This window comes from Prunus persica, chromosome G1, assembly GCF_000346465.2.
Source record: "Prunus persica cultivar Lovell chromosome G1, Prunus_persica_NCBIv2, whole genome shotgun sequence".
Taxonomy (NCBI): domain Eukaryota; kingdom Viridiplantae; phylum Streptophyta; class Magnoliopsida; order Rosales; family Rosaceae; genus Prunus; species Prunus persica.
This window is the reverse complement of record NC_034009.1, coordinates 34,957,792-34,972,749: the sequence shown is the minus strand read 5'-3', so window position 1 is coordinate 34,972,749 and position 14,958 is coordinate 34,957,792. Positions and strand designations below refer to the sequence as shown.

The 14,958-nt window shown below is 36.7% G+C and overlaps 1 protein-coding gene, 1 long non-coding RNA gene and 1 other non-coding gene across 4 annotated transcripts; 1 reads left to right on the top strand and 2 right to left on the bottom strand.

The window, feature by feature from the left end:
- LOC18791879 (transcription initiation factor TFIID subunit 5) lies at positions 1,328-7,143 on the top strand. 2 transcript variants are annotated; one of them, XR_002269884.1, is made up of 20 exons: positions 1,328-1,601; positions 1,892-1,973; positions 2,057-2,135; positions 2,278-2,375; positions 2,475-2,531; positions 2,631-2,718; positions 2,803-2,912; positions 3,255-3,362; positions 3,567-3,718; positions 4,232-4,342; positions 4,424-4,493; positions 4,573-4,612; positions 4,711-4,872; positions 4,997-5,073; positions 5,252-5,368; positions 5,532-5,797; positions 5,875-5,970; positions 6,063-6,138; positions 6,237-6,463; positions 7,061-7,143. XR_002269884.1 is itself a non-coding variant. In XM_007225090.2 (19 exons), exons 1-19 carry the CDS (start codon positions 1,423-1,425, stop codon positions 6,288-6,290), a joined length of 2,022 nt encoding a protein of 673 aa, XP_007225152.1. In that variant the 5' UTR covers positions 1,328-1,422; the 3' UTR covers positions 6,291-6,736. The 2 variants fall into 2 exon arrangements, 1 of the variants encoding a protein (XP_007225152.1); XM_007225090.2 differs by lacking the exon at positions 7,061-7,143 and having other exon boundaries at positions 6,237-6,736.
- TRNAL-CAA lies at positions 7,610-7,693 on the bottom strand. The gene has a single exon. It is a non-coding gene; the product is annotated as a tRNA-Leu (tRNA).
- LOC109946822 lies at positions 8,276-13,369 on the bottom strand. The gene is made up of 3 exons (XR_002269901.1): positions 11,500-13,369; positions 11,162-11,246; positions 8,276-8,587 (listed from the first exon to the last, which is right to left on the bottom strand). It is a non-coding gene; the product is annotated as an uncharacterized LOC109946822 (long non-coding RNA).

The following is a 14,958-nucleotide window of genomic DNA, read 5'->3' as shown; positions in this document are numbered from 1 at the left end:
CTCGGTGTTTGTCTAGCTCAGCTGCTTCATAAAATTTATAGTATTTGATGAAGACCACACGATCTTTATCCGACGGTTGGAAAAAAAAAAAACACTGTACATCGGAAAACATTAGCTTATGGAGCGGAGACCACGCGATCAATTAATGACTTTGGGGTCCCATAAACCAGACAGGCTCCATGCCTCGTCACATGTCCTTTTGAAAGAATATTGCACCAAACACCTCTTTCTTGTTGGAAGTTTGAAAGCAAATGTCCCATATTGGAGAAAACAAAAAGTTCCATATGCTTTATAAGCATGAAATCTTAACATCAATTAAATAAGGATTGGTGGGCTGATGGGCTTGGTAGTGAAGACTATCATGGTTAGCTTGCTTGATTAATATTAATATTTAAATAATCAAGACTTGGGCCTTGGGCCTTGGGGCTCTTGGGATCACTATATTATTGCACTATCTATAATTCAAGGGTCCAGCACCGGATCCTTGAATTCTGGCGAACGTTGGTGTGCTTCTCTCCAATACAGTTGATAACTTTAAAATAATATGAGATAGTTTAGTGGATGAACCAACAATACAAACCGGCCCCATCAAAGAGCCTAAATATCGTCCAGGTGACTCTGCATCCTTTGAAAATTATGCAACTTTGATGTGAACTTACATATTTATGGCTATGCCCACTATCAATTGTTATTCTTTTCGCTTTGTACTCGACTAATCTGTAGCGGAAACCAAAGAACAAATGCTATGAACAAAATGGAAGTTGTTTGGTGTATTTTCAATCTTGTATTTAGTATTTTGGCGTATATTTCTTCAAAATTAGAAGATTGACAAGAAATAAAACCATTGCATGCCTGCACGCCCATTGTAGCTTCCGTAATATCGTCTAATAATTTTTCAAAACAGATTAGCGCGCATGCGCATCAATTGGTTCTTTTGAACAAATATATAAAAATCAGATTTTTTTATTTTCTTTAGATTAATGGACAGCGATATATACATTATGATGTAGTTGAGAAAATTCAACTATATAATGCCCAATTATTGATTCGTTCCTCGCACTCACACAAGAGCGCTATATATAAGATCCTCGCTATAAAATGACTCTACAATTAAGAAAGGTGGATTGAGTAATTAGAAATTTGGGCCACGATCCTCACTCTGAAACATACGGTCCATCCCAATTAAATATTAAATCAATTATGAATTTGTTAGGCCCAAATAATAGTAAATCAGTCCATACGGTTCAGAAACTGTTGGGCCCAAAGTGTGTGGGCTTTGAGGTGCTAACCATTACAAAGACCGGGAACTGAAGGGCACGACAGGGACTGAGTCACTACTGTACGAGGGGTTTCCGTTTCATTTTCGAACCGAGATTTTGTTCGACTGCAAATAGGAGGGGTTTAGGAGAGAGAGGTGAGGCAATGGACGAGGAGAGCGTACGGAAATTTGTGGCAGCATACCTGAAGAAGAAAGGGTTCAAGCAAACGGAGAACGCTTTCCAGGAAGAACTTAACAAAAACACCAACAACTCTTCGTCTCCGATCTCTTTCAATTCCCAATTTGACCCCGACGTCGCCAAGCACATCCTCTCCTTCTCCGAGTACTCTCTCTCTTGCTTTTTTTTTTTGGGTTCTAAGGTTATTTGTAACACTTGCGGGGTTTAGCTGCAGTCTTTATGTCTGATATATGGAATTTGAATTTAGGAGCTAAAGTTTTAGAATTTGAATGGAAACTGTACAAAAAGAAAAGAAAAGTAGAGTTTGGAAGTTGAATTGTTATTCCATTAGTTTTCAAGCGTCAATGTCATTGCTTATGTTTATGTTTGTTCAGCCAAGTGTTCTTGATTAGAGGTTGCTTTTAATTCTGTAGTTGATATTCTCTGTTTTACAGATTTGAGGATGGTCCTGCAAAGTATCAAGATGGATATGCCAAATTGAGGTCATGGACTTATAGTTCATTGGATTTGTACAGGGTAACTTATTTTTTTGAGTTCACTTGTGTTCTTTAATATTTTATGTTTTTGGTGTTCTTAAATTATCTTATTTGTGTATGCAGCATGAGTTACTTCGTGTTCTTTATCCGGTATTTATTCATTGTTTCATGGATCTGGTTGCAAAAGGTCATGTTCAAGAAGGTATGTCTCTTAATTCATGCCTTTCTTTGTGCCATGTTTCTTATAGTAAAATGGCAACTATCGCTTATGTTTTTACGTGATTATGGTTGATGTCTTACTGAGTGTCTTGAATTTTATACTTCATTATTGTTGATATTACCAGCTCGGACATTTTTCAATAGCTTTCGTGAAGACCATGAAATGATGCACCTACGAGATCTACAGAAGTTGGAGGGAGTTCTATCTCCTTCTCATTTGCGGGTGTTTACTTCCAGAACACTAATTTTTGCATTTCTGATTTATGAGTACATCAGTACCATAAAATATAAAAAAAGTTCTCATTGCTATGTTGTTATTCAGGAGATGGAATTTGCTCATTCTCTCAGGCAGAGCAAAGTGAACATAAAGATTTGCCAGGTAATATTCTGGTTCTTCTTTTGTTTTTTGGTAGGCTGGTGTGTATATAATACTATATATAGCTGAAAAACTTTATTCTTTGGTAAATTATCTTTCCAGTACTCCTATGAGCTTCTGCTGCAGTTTCTACACAAGTCACAATCCACCACAATGCTCGGGATTATCAATGAGCATATCAACTTCCAAGGTAAATCAGTTTGACTTCTGGTTGCAAGGGTGATATGTTTATATAAGAACGTATCTGTATATGTATATTTTATTGGTTTTTCAGTTTCTCCTGGACAACCCAGCTCAATTTCTGATGATGCTGAGTCTGTAACACTTACTGGAAGCAGCCAGGATTCAGCTAATCAGATAAACCAGAAGGAAATACATTGGGGGGTGAGTCAGTAGTGCTTATGAGTTACTATATAGTGTGTATGTCAAATTGCTTATTGTGCTTATTTTAATTTCTCTGCCGAATATGAATAATCCAAAAGCTGCACAAAGATTGCTTAAACAATAAAATTATGGACTTATTTAGTTGCATATTGGAAGTATCTGATTGCTTTTAAAAGCTAAACTTCCTTTGCATGTGTTTTTGGACTAAAATGTTACCTAAAGCTGCTGGTTTATATTTTAACATTAAATTTTATTTATTAAAAATAACAGGTAGTTTCTTGAACATATGCAGAATCATGTTTAGTTGCCTGAATTTTTGTGTCAATCATATATTTGTTGTAGTTGCTCGAAGATTCTTTTGAAGAACGTTTGGAAAAGGCTGGGGGCTTGCTTTTAGAGTCTGAAAAAGCAGAAGGGGAAACCAAAGAAGGGGACTGGGATGAGAATAAGGTGCATCCTCTAACAGTTTCATAGCTTCAAAATATAAATTTTTGAAGTAATATGCTTGTAATTTGTAACTGTTGAGTGTTGACTGATATATAAGTGGTTTCCTTTTCTTTCTTTCTTTTTTTAAATTTAAGTTTTGTAAAAATATATATAACTTCCAAGGTATGGAGAACTGTCATTGACTTCTGTTGTCTGTTTTTTGTTCAGAAAAAATCAATTGAAGGAGCTAAACAGGGTTCTTCAATCAAAAAGTTAAAAAAGGACAAGGCTGCCGGTGCAACGGGCAAAAATGTACGCCCTGAGGCAACCCCTGTCGCTACAGCACCAAGAGTCAAAGCAGAGCTTACTTTGCCAGTAATGTAGTTTCTGGGATCCCTTTCCTCCCTTTTCTTTTGAATTTGGATGTAGCTATCAATAGAAACTACATTGTACATTGAGTTCCACGATACTAAGGTGCCAAATAGTTTAAATGGGCCTAATTAAAATAGAAGTCGGTACAAGTTGAGATCAATCGAAATAGATGGCTTGACTTTATTTAAGTACTTTCAGTTCCATGCAAAGCTACTACATATATCAAATTTTAGGTTGAAGGAAAGGAAGTTGATGTTTTCAGCTACCCCAGCATGTGAAGTTTTGATTGATTATATTATCTGACGAATTTAACTCTCATTGCATGGGGTTATCTGAATTATACCTTAGTGTAGAAGCCAGCTATGGATTATTAGATTCTTAATACTTTTTAGATAATCTTTTCTTAAGTGAAGCCTTTCGCATGATTTGGTTTTGGGTTCATGGTCTGGGTATAGGAAACTATTGGTTCATGCTTAAGATCCTATACAGGTTACTGACTAATATTTTGCTGATTGCTTCAGTCCGACAGAGGTTGAACAGTCTATTCTTGAAGACTTGAGAAACCGTGTACAATTGAGTAGTGCTGCTCTGCCATCCGTCAGCTTTTATACATTTATTAACACACACAATGGGTAATGTCCTTGACTTCTCCGATCAACAATGAGTTCCATTTTCCAGTCCATTACTTATCTTTTTGTTCCACAATTTTCTAGTTTAAACTGTGCATCTATATCCCATGATGGATCCTTGGTTGCTGGTGGATTTTCAGACTCATCACTGAAGGTTTCATCTTATCCTTTTACTTCCCTGTTGTGCATATTGTTTTTCAAGCATGTGCTAATGTAGAAGCATTCTTCAACAGGTATGGGATATGGCAAGGATTGGGCAACAAGGTGTTGATTGTAAGTCTCAATAAAGTTCAGTTTTTATGTGAAGATTTTCTTTCATGTTCTTGACATATGCAAATATGCAATTATATTAAACAATGCTTGTGCTGCAGCTTTGCAGGGTGAGAATGGAACCACTTCAAGTGAACAAGTTCTTGGGTCAAATGGTGGAAAAAGACCATATACTTTGTTTCAGGGTCATTCAGGGCCAGTTTATTCAGCTACTTTCAATCCTCTTGGCGATTTTATACTTTCCTCTTCAGCAGACTCAACTGGTATGTTGTCCTTAACTTCTCTCTCTCTCTCTCTCTCTCTCTCTCTCTCTCTCTCTCTCTCTCTCTCTCTCTGTGTACCGATAAACTAATTAATGACAGTAAGAAACACATTGCTATGCCGCAGTTCGGTTGTGGAGCACAAAACTAAATGCAAATCTTGTTTGCTACAAGGGTCATAATTACCCTGTGTGGGATGTTCAGGTATCTTTTCTTGAGTGAACTTGACATATCCACATTCCATTCTCATTTTCTAGCAACGGGTTTTAGATCTTGATTTCCTGTCACATGGGATGCATTTTCTTGCCTAAATCTCCACTTCAATGTACCTCTTTTAATCTTATGATTCTACTCCAATGGTATATCTTGTCTTCTTGTGCAGTTTAGTCCTGTAGGCCACTATTTTGCAAGTGCTTCACATGATCGAACAGCAAGGATTTGGTCTATGGACAAAATACAGCCTTTGAGAATAATGGCAGGGCACTTATCTGATGTTGATGTCAGTAACTCTCTCTCTCTCTCTCCCCCCCCCCCCCCCATTAGATGGCAATGTGTATGAAAATGAGATTATTGCTGTAATCTATTCAAACTTATAGCTTCCTTCAGAACTTGTGCTGTAATCCTTCCAACCAATACTAATGAGTTGATAATTGTTATTCTAGTGTGTACAATGGCATGCCAACTGCAACTACATTGCCACTGGTTCTAGTGACAAAACAGTTCGATTGTGGGATGTACAGACTGGAGAGTGTGTCCGAATATTCATTGGTCACAGGAGTATGGTTTTGTCTCTGGCAATGTCACCTGATGGTCGGTACATGGCTTCTGGTGATGAAGATGGTGCAATCATGATGTGGGACCTTTCAAGTGGCCGCTGTGTTACACCTTTGACGGGTCACACCTCATGTGTGTGGACACTTGCTTTCAGGTGGATCATCTTTTTGTTCTCTTAGCATAATTTTCAGTGTCTAGAAATCTGTCTAAACTATTATCCTTCATATTCAGTGGTGAAGGTTCGCTTCTTGCTTCTGGGTCTGCTGATTGCACTGTAAAACTATGGGACGTAACTGCAAGTACAAAGTTGCCAAAAACTGAAGAAAAGTGAGTGCTTTTTTAAGCGGGAAAGGTAGTTCTTTCTTTTTTAGGAGTTTCCTTAAACAAAGAGATTTCACTAACATGATGTTTTTGATCAGCAAAAGTGGAAATACCAGCAGACTGAGATCATTGAAGACTTTACCAACCAAGTGTACCCCTGTCTACTCGTTACGGGTAAATGCACAAATTGTCAAGGATAATAATAACTTATCATTTTTAATAAATATAAAGAGAATTATTCACTTTATATTGGGATTTTGTTCTGGGTGCAGTTTTCTCGAAGAAACCTTCTATTTGCGGCCGGGGTTCTCTCAAAAACTGTATAAATTACACTCACTCCAGGCTTGATCTAACCCAGTGTCTTTCGCATGCAACCCTGCATCACACCAAGTCTCGCAACCCGCCCTTCTAACGCTGCTCGGTGCTGGTCAGTCAGGCTCCGTGTGAGTCATGAGACGTAGAGAGATTGTAACAGTTACTGCTTAACTTAATGGTGAACATTCTGTGAGAAATTTAATATTATATTTAATATTAATTTTCTATTTGAATGGAAATTAATAAAATCCATTGGGTTAAAGACATGACCCTTGGGTAAAGACATCTTCAATTGAGGGGTGACAACTCTTCAAACTAAGGGATACATTGTTTGGGGTGACAACTCTTCAAGACCAAATGATGCACTGTTTGCCTTTTCAGATTGGGATACCTTTTTGGAAAGGGTATTTCATCATCTATAAATAGAGCAATCCTCCTGCAGTTTTTATTAATTCAATCAATTCTCTAGATACATACTTTCATATATAGAGAGCATTAGAGTTTGCATAAAGAGAGTTTCCTACATAATTTTGGTTCAAAGTTCCTTGTGAATTGCAGTGCTTCTTTCATAAGGAGAGGAGTCGTTGTATCCTGGGAGGCGAACGCTAGTGAACCATAAGCACCAGTGTGGGGCGTAATTCGTCTTAAGGTCAGAGTGTCTAACACTTGCCTCGACTCAATTAAGGTTCTTTTAATTACATACTACTGTTGTAAAAATTTGTTTTGTTTATAGTATTTATTTGTTTATTTTATAGCATTTTAGCACTATTATTTCCTACACATTCTTTGTTGGATTGATATTGCATCAAGTGTATTTTCATGTTCAATCTCTTACACGACAATGCTAAAGTAAATGATGACAAAGAACCCTCCTTCCGCGCCCTTGTAATACGAAATTGATCTTTTTCACTTGTATGCATACCCTCGAAGTGATCTGTTAATCCTTGGCAAAAAAAAAAAGGAACAAAAAACTAGCCAGGTAGAGTTTCCATGGCTGCCCACACGGTTCTAAGGTACGGAAGGAGAATCAAATATTTTATATGAAAAAAAGGTCAGAATATTTACTAGCAACTCATAATTTCTCAATTACTCCCGACCTCCAATTTAACAAGCAATTTTGAAAATTTGAAATTTGTTTTTGTTTGGATGTGGTGGTGATTTCTTTTTATTGGCAACAACGGATACTGGTTTATTGTTGATTTGAAATAATACATTTTTATAAATAAATAAATAAACACCACATTTTCAAGTTTCATTTTGGGCTCGGGAACTCGTATCCAAACAGGTACCTTTTTTGGGATCATAAGGAGAAAAAATATAGAAAAGAAATTGTCAGAAGTGGGATTTGAACCCACGCCCTCGTTAGAGGACCAGAACTTGAGTCTGGCGCCTTAGACCACTCGGCCATCCTGACTATATTATATTACGTCTCTTCTGCACACTTTTTACTAAATATACATTCAAATTCTCAGGTGGATCAACCATATCAAAGGATGGGAAATCAAACCTAGGACATCGGGTACAAAAGTAAATCACTGTAGGCAACTTACGGGATATAGAGTTCCAGTACTGAGAATCTCAATAGGTTGGTCACACATACAAATCTCCACTTGCCGATGTGACCGGTGACACTCAAAATAATGGAATAATTTTTATTCCGGTGCCTGAACTATAACAAGCCCCACCAAGATTCTCCTACTGTGCTTGCGTACACCTAATGCTCTCATGGTACACCTATTCACAATCACAACGTTAAATTTTTGTACTTTGTGCAGTAGTTACATAAATGAAATCGACCAGTAGATTGATCAGCACAGTCCGCTCATATTATTTTGGACCCAGGGTAGTCGGAGACAAACCACCTTAATAATCAAACAAATTACTGGACGTTCAGACAAGAAGAAAAATCCAACAGAGCAACATTTTTGAAGGGCGCTTCTTTTATATATATATATATATATATATATATATATATATATTCAATAGGTAGTGGCAATAAAAAGAGAAGAAGAAATCACTACATATTCAATGAAGGCCAACTTTCTGCATATTACTGTTTCCTTGCTTCTAAAACAGAAAGAAAAACCACCTCCAAAATCGAATTTCTTCACAAATCAAAATCAAAATAGATATAAAAAACAAACTGTGCTTTTACATTACAGCTACTGATTTATAGACGAACTGTTTATAAAGATATTGTTTTGACTTCATCCGCTGCTACGGACGAGAGCTAGCTCCAAGGTTAACGTCCAACAGCACAAGGTGATTATTATTGATGATCAAGCATCGACAGCACGGCGATAATATCCTGCAACATTTTCACAACGTTTCCGATTATGGTTCAAAATCATCATATAATTAACCAGCTCCTGATTAAAACCCTTCCATTAATTGTAACAATTAGCAAAACAAACTTAATATGAAAACATCTAACATGGACTCGAAGGAATTTGGTTTTCCTTATTATTCTCTCACTTTGGAAAAAGCATCACAATGATATAAGAGACCGGGAATTATATACATGAGGACAGCAGAAACAAATATGTGTGTATATATTTTTATATTTCATTTCTAATTTACTCTCACTGCTCAGAAGTGTATAATGCAGGAAGTTTCCAATAGAGGATCTTGAATATAATTCTCTGTAGAAGAAAAAAAAACACCAATCTACATAAATAAAAGACAAAATAAACTTAAGTATGTTCTTGACTAACAGACAAGAAATAGGAGTATAACAACTTATTCCTAATGCCAAAACCTCATAATTAAGTGATTCCAAAAATATGAATCCCTCAATGGAAGCTCTCTGTATATATATATATTCTTAACCTAAAAACCAACCAAACTTCGACATTACATATACATTCTTACAACTGATTTATATGATCTTCACGTTGTTTGCCTAAAAGCTTTTGGGTTGTGGAAGTAGAAAAACTAGCTATAGCTAGGTTCAAATCTCAACGATTGTTAGTAAAAGACATTCTAAGCAATACCTACATTGAATCCATATATTACACCAAAGAATATAATTGACCAAGCTCTTTAGGCAATCATTAACTCATGATTAGGGAAATAAAACAAGAAGTTAGCAGGAACATATAGAAAGATGACTAGGCTTGCTCTTATGTTTAATTTTGAGTTTGAAATTTTAAGAAAGCGAGATTGTTTTTCCTCTTTAATTTCTTCCCGGTAGATTCTACCTTACTAATTCCCATCTAGAGCTTGCTAGTCATTTCTAGCTCCTCAAGTTACTTGTTTAGTAACTCTAGCACAATAAGTACTGTAAGAGAAGTCATAAAAATAATTTACTTTGTTAAAAATGTATATGATAAAGACCAATAAATTCACCACAGGAACAATCAATCAAAATATCACACATAGAATAGTGATTCCAAATCAACCAATTCGGATTCATTGAATTGTTTCAGAAGCCTCTATAATATTATAAAACACTAGTCACAAACTACTTTTTGTTTTTTAACAATAAGAGATTTTAAAAAGATATAGATAATCATCAACATCAATATCTCATGCACGCAACAACCAAGCAAATAGATCAACAAAAGATCAGAAATGGAGACATGTAGTCCTTATAATCTTTTTCGAGGTCGGTGGGGCTTTCTTGTTTGTTTACGTGGTGTGGTTGCTTCAGATCAATCCCCAAGCTTTGAGCTCTTGCTTTCAGTAAGTACATATCATGTGTGTAATGGTGGCACATCAACGCAGCAAAATGGTCCAACAGTGGTCATCACAGACAATGTAAGAGCATAGTACCACCAAAGCTCCAACCCCCAAGCTTGGACCTTGATGCCAGTACCATGTTATTGGGGTGGTGAGCCAATTAGTACACAAGGAACACAACAAACCCAATAGGAAGTGAAGCCAAAATCTCTTTTTGTTTGTACTTCGGAAGCATCTCAATCACACATGTGGAAAAGATAAAAGATTATCTGCTCTCCCCCCTTACTAAATTTTGAATTTTACTAGCTTAGCTACAAGTTAACTTTAACGACATATGTGAAACATGTTCACAAAACATGTCCTCCAATGTATAACTTCATTTGATCTAAGTAACAAGGGAAAATTAAAGGGGGAGCTGATCGTGGCCTTAATAGTTAGAAGCCTAGAAACGAAGGGGGTCGAACTCCATCATATGCCTCGCATGCGCACGGGCAAGTTAGTTAAATCTGGTATCCATTTGCTAGAAAAAAGTTCAGTGAATCATGCCTTCATAGCACTGAAAAAGTGTGAATGAGTGGTTGTGTTTGGTATAAACGTGACTCTATAACTTCCTTTCAAAAATTATACACAAACTAGTCCTCTTCAAGCTTGCACACCCAACTACTAATAAAAATATTTTGTTCCTATGGCCCAGACTGAAGTCTGTTGTCTATAAAAGAGAATTTAAAAACCGGATGCAATGCATCACAGCATAGAAGAACGTCAGAGAAAAGAACAATGACCTCACATCACATTATGTCTAGATACATGAAAATTATAATGGCAAAGAAAATTGCTAAAGAAATGTCATGAAAGATATGCAACAAACAGTAACACAAAATTAACTAACAAGATATGGTATCTTTAAATAAAAAAATAATTCTACCACCATCATGCAAATTATATTAATATTATATTAATATAGAGATACCGAATACAAGAAACAATTTAGGCCTTCCAAGGGCAAGCCACTAAAAATGCGTATATTTATATAGCAATTTCACAATTACACTCCATTGCAACTTTAATTTAGACCAACAAGCACAACCAGTGCCCAACCAGATGTAATAAGGAATATTATTACATGACATAATTCTGAAATTAATTAAGTAATTAAGATCAATTAATTGAGTAATTAAGATCCATGCCCAAAACAACTCACCAGTCTTTCTCAGTATTATTGGTTTGCCAAAAGCCTCTTTCATCTCGAAATTAATCAGTCTGTCTTACATATGAAACCAACTTCACTGCAAGATAAGAACACAAGATTGAAATTATTTCATGATTGCAGCAAGTCACAGATTTGAGACTTTGGGTTAGAAATAGTTACCAGCGTCTAAGAGACATAAACATCAATAAAATCCAAATAACTAAAATGTATATGCAATAGATCGTATACATAAAATGGTGCAACAAATGGGCTACCAGATCAGTTTTGCTCACTGTAAAAACAAATTCAAACCTGTTTGACAAGTTATCTTCTGAGAGAAGAAAACTTACACTTGATAATGTGTTGACGGTTCGAAAATGAATCCTTAAGCGTTCCTGCAAAATCAACTAGACAAACCAGTCACAGATAACAAAAGCAAATTCTAACCCCTTAAATCATCACATTAAATCACAATATTTCGAGAAATATATAAACACCCAATGTGCAGTGGGTGTGAAATTAAGTACCGGGTTCGATAAAAATCCAGATCAAAGACTAGTGATTGGAAAAACCATTTGTAATCAAATTGTACAAACAAGCAAAAGCAACCCTATTCGAGCAGCTAAATAGGGTTGTATAAAAACCCATAAAGAAAACATATATACATATATATATATATATATATGTATATATCCATTCGAACTAGCTTGGTAGGTGCACAGTACAAGCACTAGATTCAGGTGAAGAAGAAGAAAAAACAAATTAAGTCCAAGCAGAAGCAATTCTTGGGTCAAGAACATCGCATGCGCAGGAATTAAAAATGGAGATCAAATAGAGAATTAGAAAGACGATGAAGAATAGGAGGACCATACTAAGCTAGATAGATAACGTGAATGGTCCCATTCAAAATTCCCATTCCCATGCTAATTCTATGCTTGATTACCAGGTTTTTGCCGCTAATTTCGCACAGTAAATGTCAAATATATGTGTAGCTTCGTGAAAAACACCATCAAAAGTCACGCTTTCAAGGTATTAGTTGATGCTTCGATATTGTCAAACAATTTTTATATATAATATAATCATCACTTACCGATTTCAAAGTAGCAAATTAAGCGTTGCTTTGAAGCCCCACAAAGGCTTTAAGATTAAAGATTTGGAGAGAGAGAGAGAGAGAGAGAGAGAGAGAGAGAGAGAGAGAGAGAATACAAGTAGTGGAAGAAACACAGGCCAGAGATGGATGAGAAGTAAATAAGAAATTAAAATAATCCGGCAGTGGAACTGGGAAGCTGACAGAAAGAGACATGAGCACGCAAAAGCAATAGCATACGCTTTATGCCAAGTGCCTCTGTGTGCTCACTCTCTTCTGTCAATTTCCATCTCTGTTCCAACCAAATTCACAACCAACGGCACAATAAATTAAAGTCACAAATCGCAAAGTTTGATTAATAACAAAGAAACGAAGGGAGTGGAAACTGGGAGGAAAGCAAAACTAGAAAAAGGTAACCCGAGAGAAAGAGAATGATCGATGTTATGTGAGTCAGATCTGAGAACACAGAAAGAAACCCATATAAGGAAACCTACCAAAAGCCGCAAAAATCTACGGTTCCTGCTGTTTTGGTGTAAGAAAAATCAATGGGTAAGACGCCAATGAGGATTTAGGGTTTGCTCTGCAGGCCAAGAAAGAAAAGAAATAAAAAAGAGAAACAACCTCCACAAAACCCAATACCAAAAAGCTGTGTACCCTTCTCTTCCCTCTCTCTGTGTCTCTCTCTCTCTCTCCCTCCCTCTCTCTTCATTCACTGCTACTTATGATCTTATCTCCTTCTCCACCTCTTTTCTCTCTCTGCATCATGCAGCAGAAGACGTACAGTTGTCGGTGACACGTTGCCAGAGAGAGACCTGACGTTTCCTGAGCAACTCCACAGTGCAGAAACGGCGACCTTTCATCCCCTGAACAACCAAATAAGGAAAGTCTTGATGACTTGATGTTTGTGAGAGAGAGAGAGAGAGAGAGAGAGAGAGAGAGAGAGAGGCTTTTATGTTTATGGCTTTCGTTTTGAGCATGCGGCTGCTTTCTTATCATCGTGTTTGTTGTGTTTGTGTGTGTGTGGAGGTTTTGTTGGTCTTTTGGGAAGGCAATTAGACAAAGAAAGAGTCCACCAAGCCTTTTCGAGAAAAAGAAAAAATCAAAGTTTTCATTAATATACGGATTTTTAATGAGGCCGAAAATTTGAACTTTAGCGTAAAAGAATTCACTTTTCTGGACATCTGGTCTAATCCGTCCGGTAAAACGGACACTAATTAACCTAAAAGATCAACTAAGAGGGACTCTTGGGTGTGTAGTGTTGTTGAGATTTGATTGGTTGGAACGTGTGATGGATTTATAGCCGTCGATTTATACGACTGGGGTTTGAGAAGGTGGCCTAATCCCTGCCGTGAGATGGTGATGATGTGGTACTCTGGGGAGGAGCGTTGGGATGTCTTCTGGGAAATTGGGTCGTCAAGAGACTGATAGAGACTGCGGCATTTAGGGAGACAAAGCTTTCCCTTTCCTTCTTTCGCCATGCCAACCGCCCACGTCCACCAATCACTGTTGCCTTCCACAGGGTATAACAGTCACTCCGCCCAAATAAACAAACCTTTATATATTTACACCCTTCACAGCTTCGTTGGCTTTCCGCTCTTACCGACACGTGCGTGGACGATTTGTAGTCGTCGATGCAGTTGCCTGTGAGATTCATATTCGTCACCAATTAAACAATCACTCAAGCACAAACCACCATTCTTACTTACCATTTTCGTATCATTTTTTATTATAATCAAAGGACACAATATATATTTTAATGAGTTTGATACTCAATTTTTGATATGATAGAGCATCTTCAACAACTAGCTTTGTGATACTAAAATAAGTGAGCCATCAATCAGCAATATATTTGTCAAATTCAATCACTAAAATTACAATTAATTTTTTTTTTTTAAAATTGATAAGTGAATTTTGGCTCTTAAAAACATTTATTTTATATTTTATATATTTATTTAGAATAAGCGATAATTGTATTCATAACTTAAGCACCAAAATTATCAGCCACGAGAGCATAAACTACCTAAAAAAGGTTACTACAAATGTGGAAGCACAACAACCACGTAGGGTTATTCTAAATACAGAGAAATACACCACAAGGTATATCTCCATTAATAGAGGCATAAAACCAAACATATTTAGGCATGAAAGCCACAAGCCTAAACAAATTAGACATGAACCGCACCCAAAACTGCCAATGTACTACTACAACTTTTAAATTCTCATAAGTAAAAAATACAAGTAGAGACTCAAATACATACAGAATGCCCAACTCACAAAAAGTTGGTGTAATTATTACAACCCAAAAAATTGCAAAACAACCGAGATGACAAAAGGTAGAGTCGTCGCCGTCACCACAACGAAAAACAGGAATACCATCGTCGAAGCCCAAGTTGAGGGGAAAACCATAGCCACGCAAAAACCTACAACAAGAAAACACAAAACCCACAAATCTACAAAAAGAACCCAAACAACACAAAAATAAAGCCGCAAAACAAAGGGGCAACAGAAGGTGAGATATATTTGAAAAGACCCGAGGCAGCAAAAACCTAGAGGAGATAGCACAACCAAACCCTAAAAGGGTCAGAATCACCACAAGTTCAACCAAAAAAACCAAAAGGAAGACAAGAGAAAAAAAAACGAGGAAGAGGAGGAGAGAAGATAAGGAAGGGGGAGGAAAGATGTCTTTCCTCCCTCCTCTCCTAGGATTTGAGAGGGAGAGAAG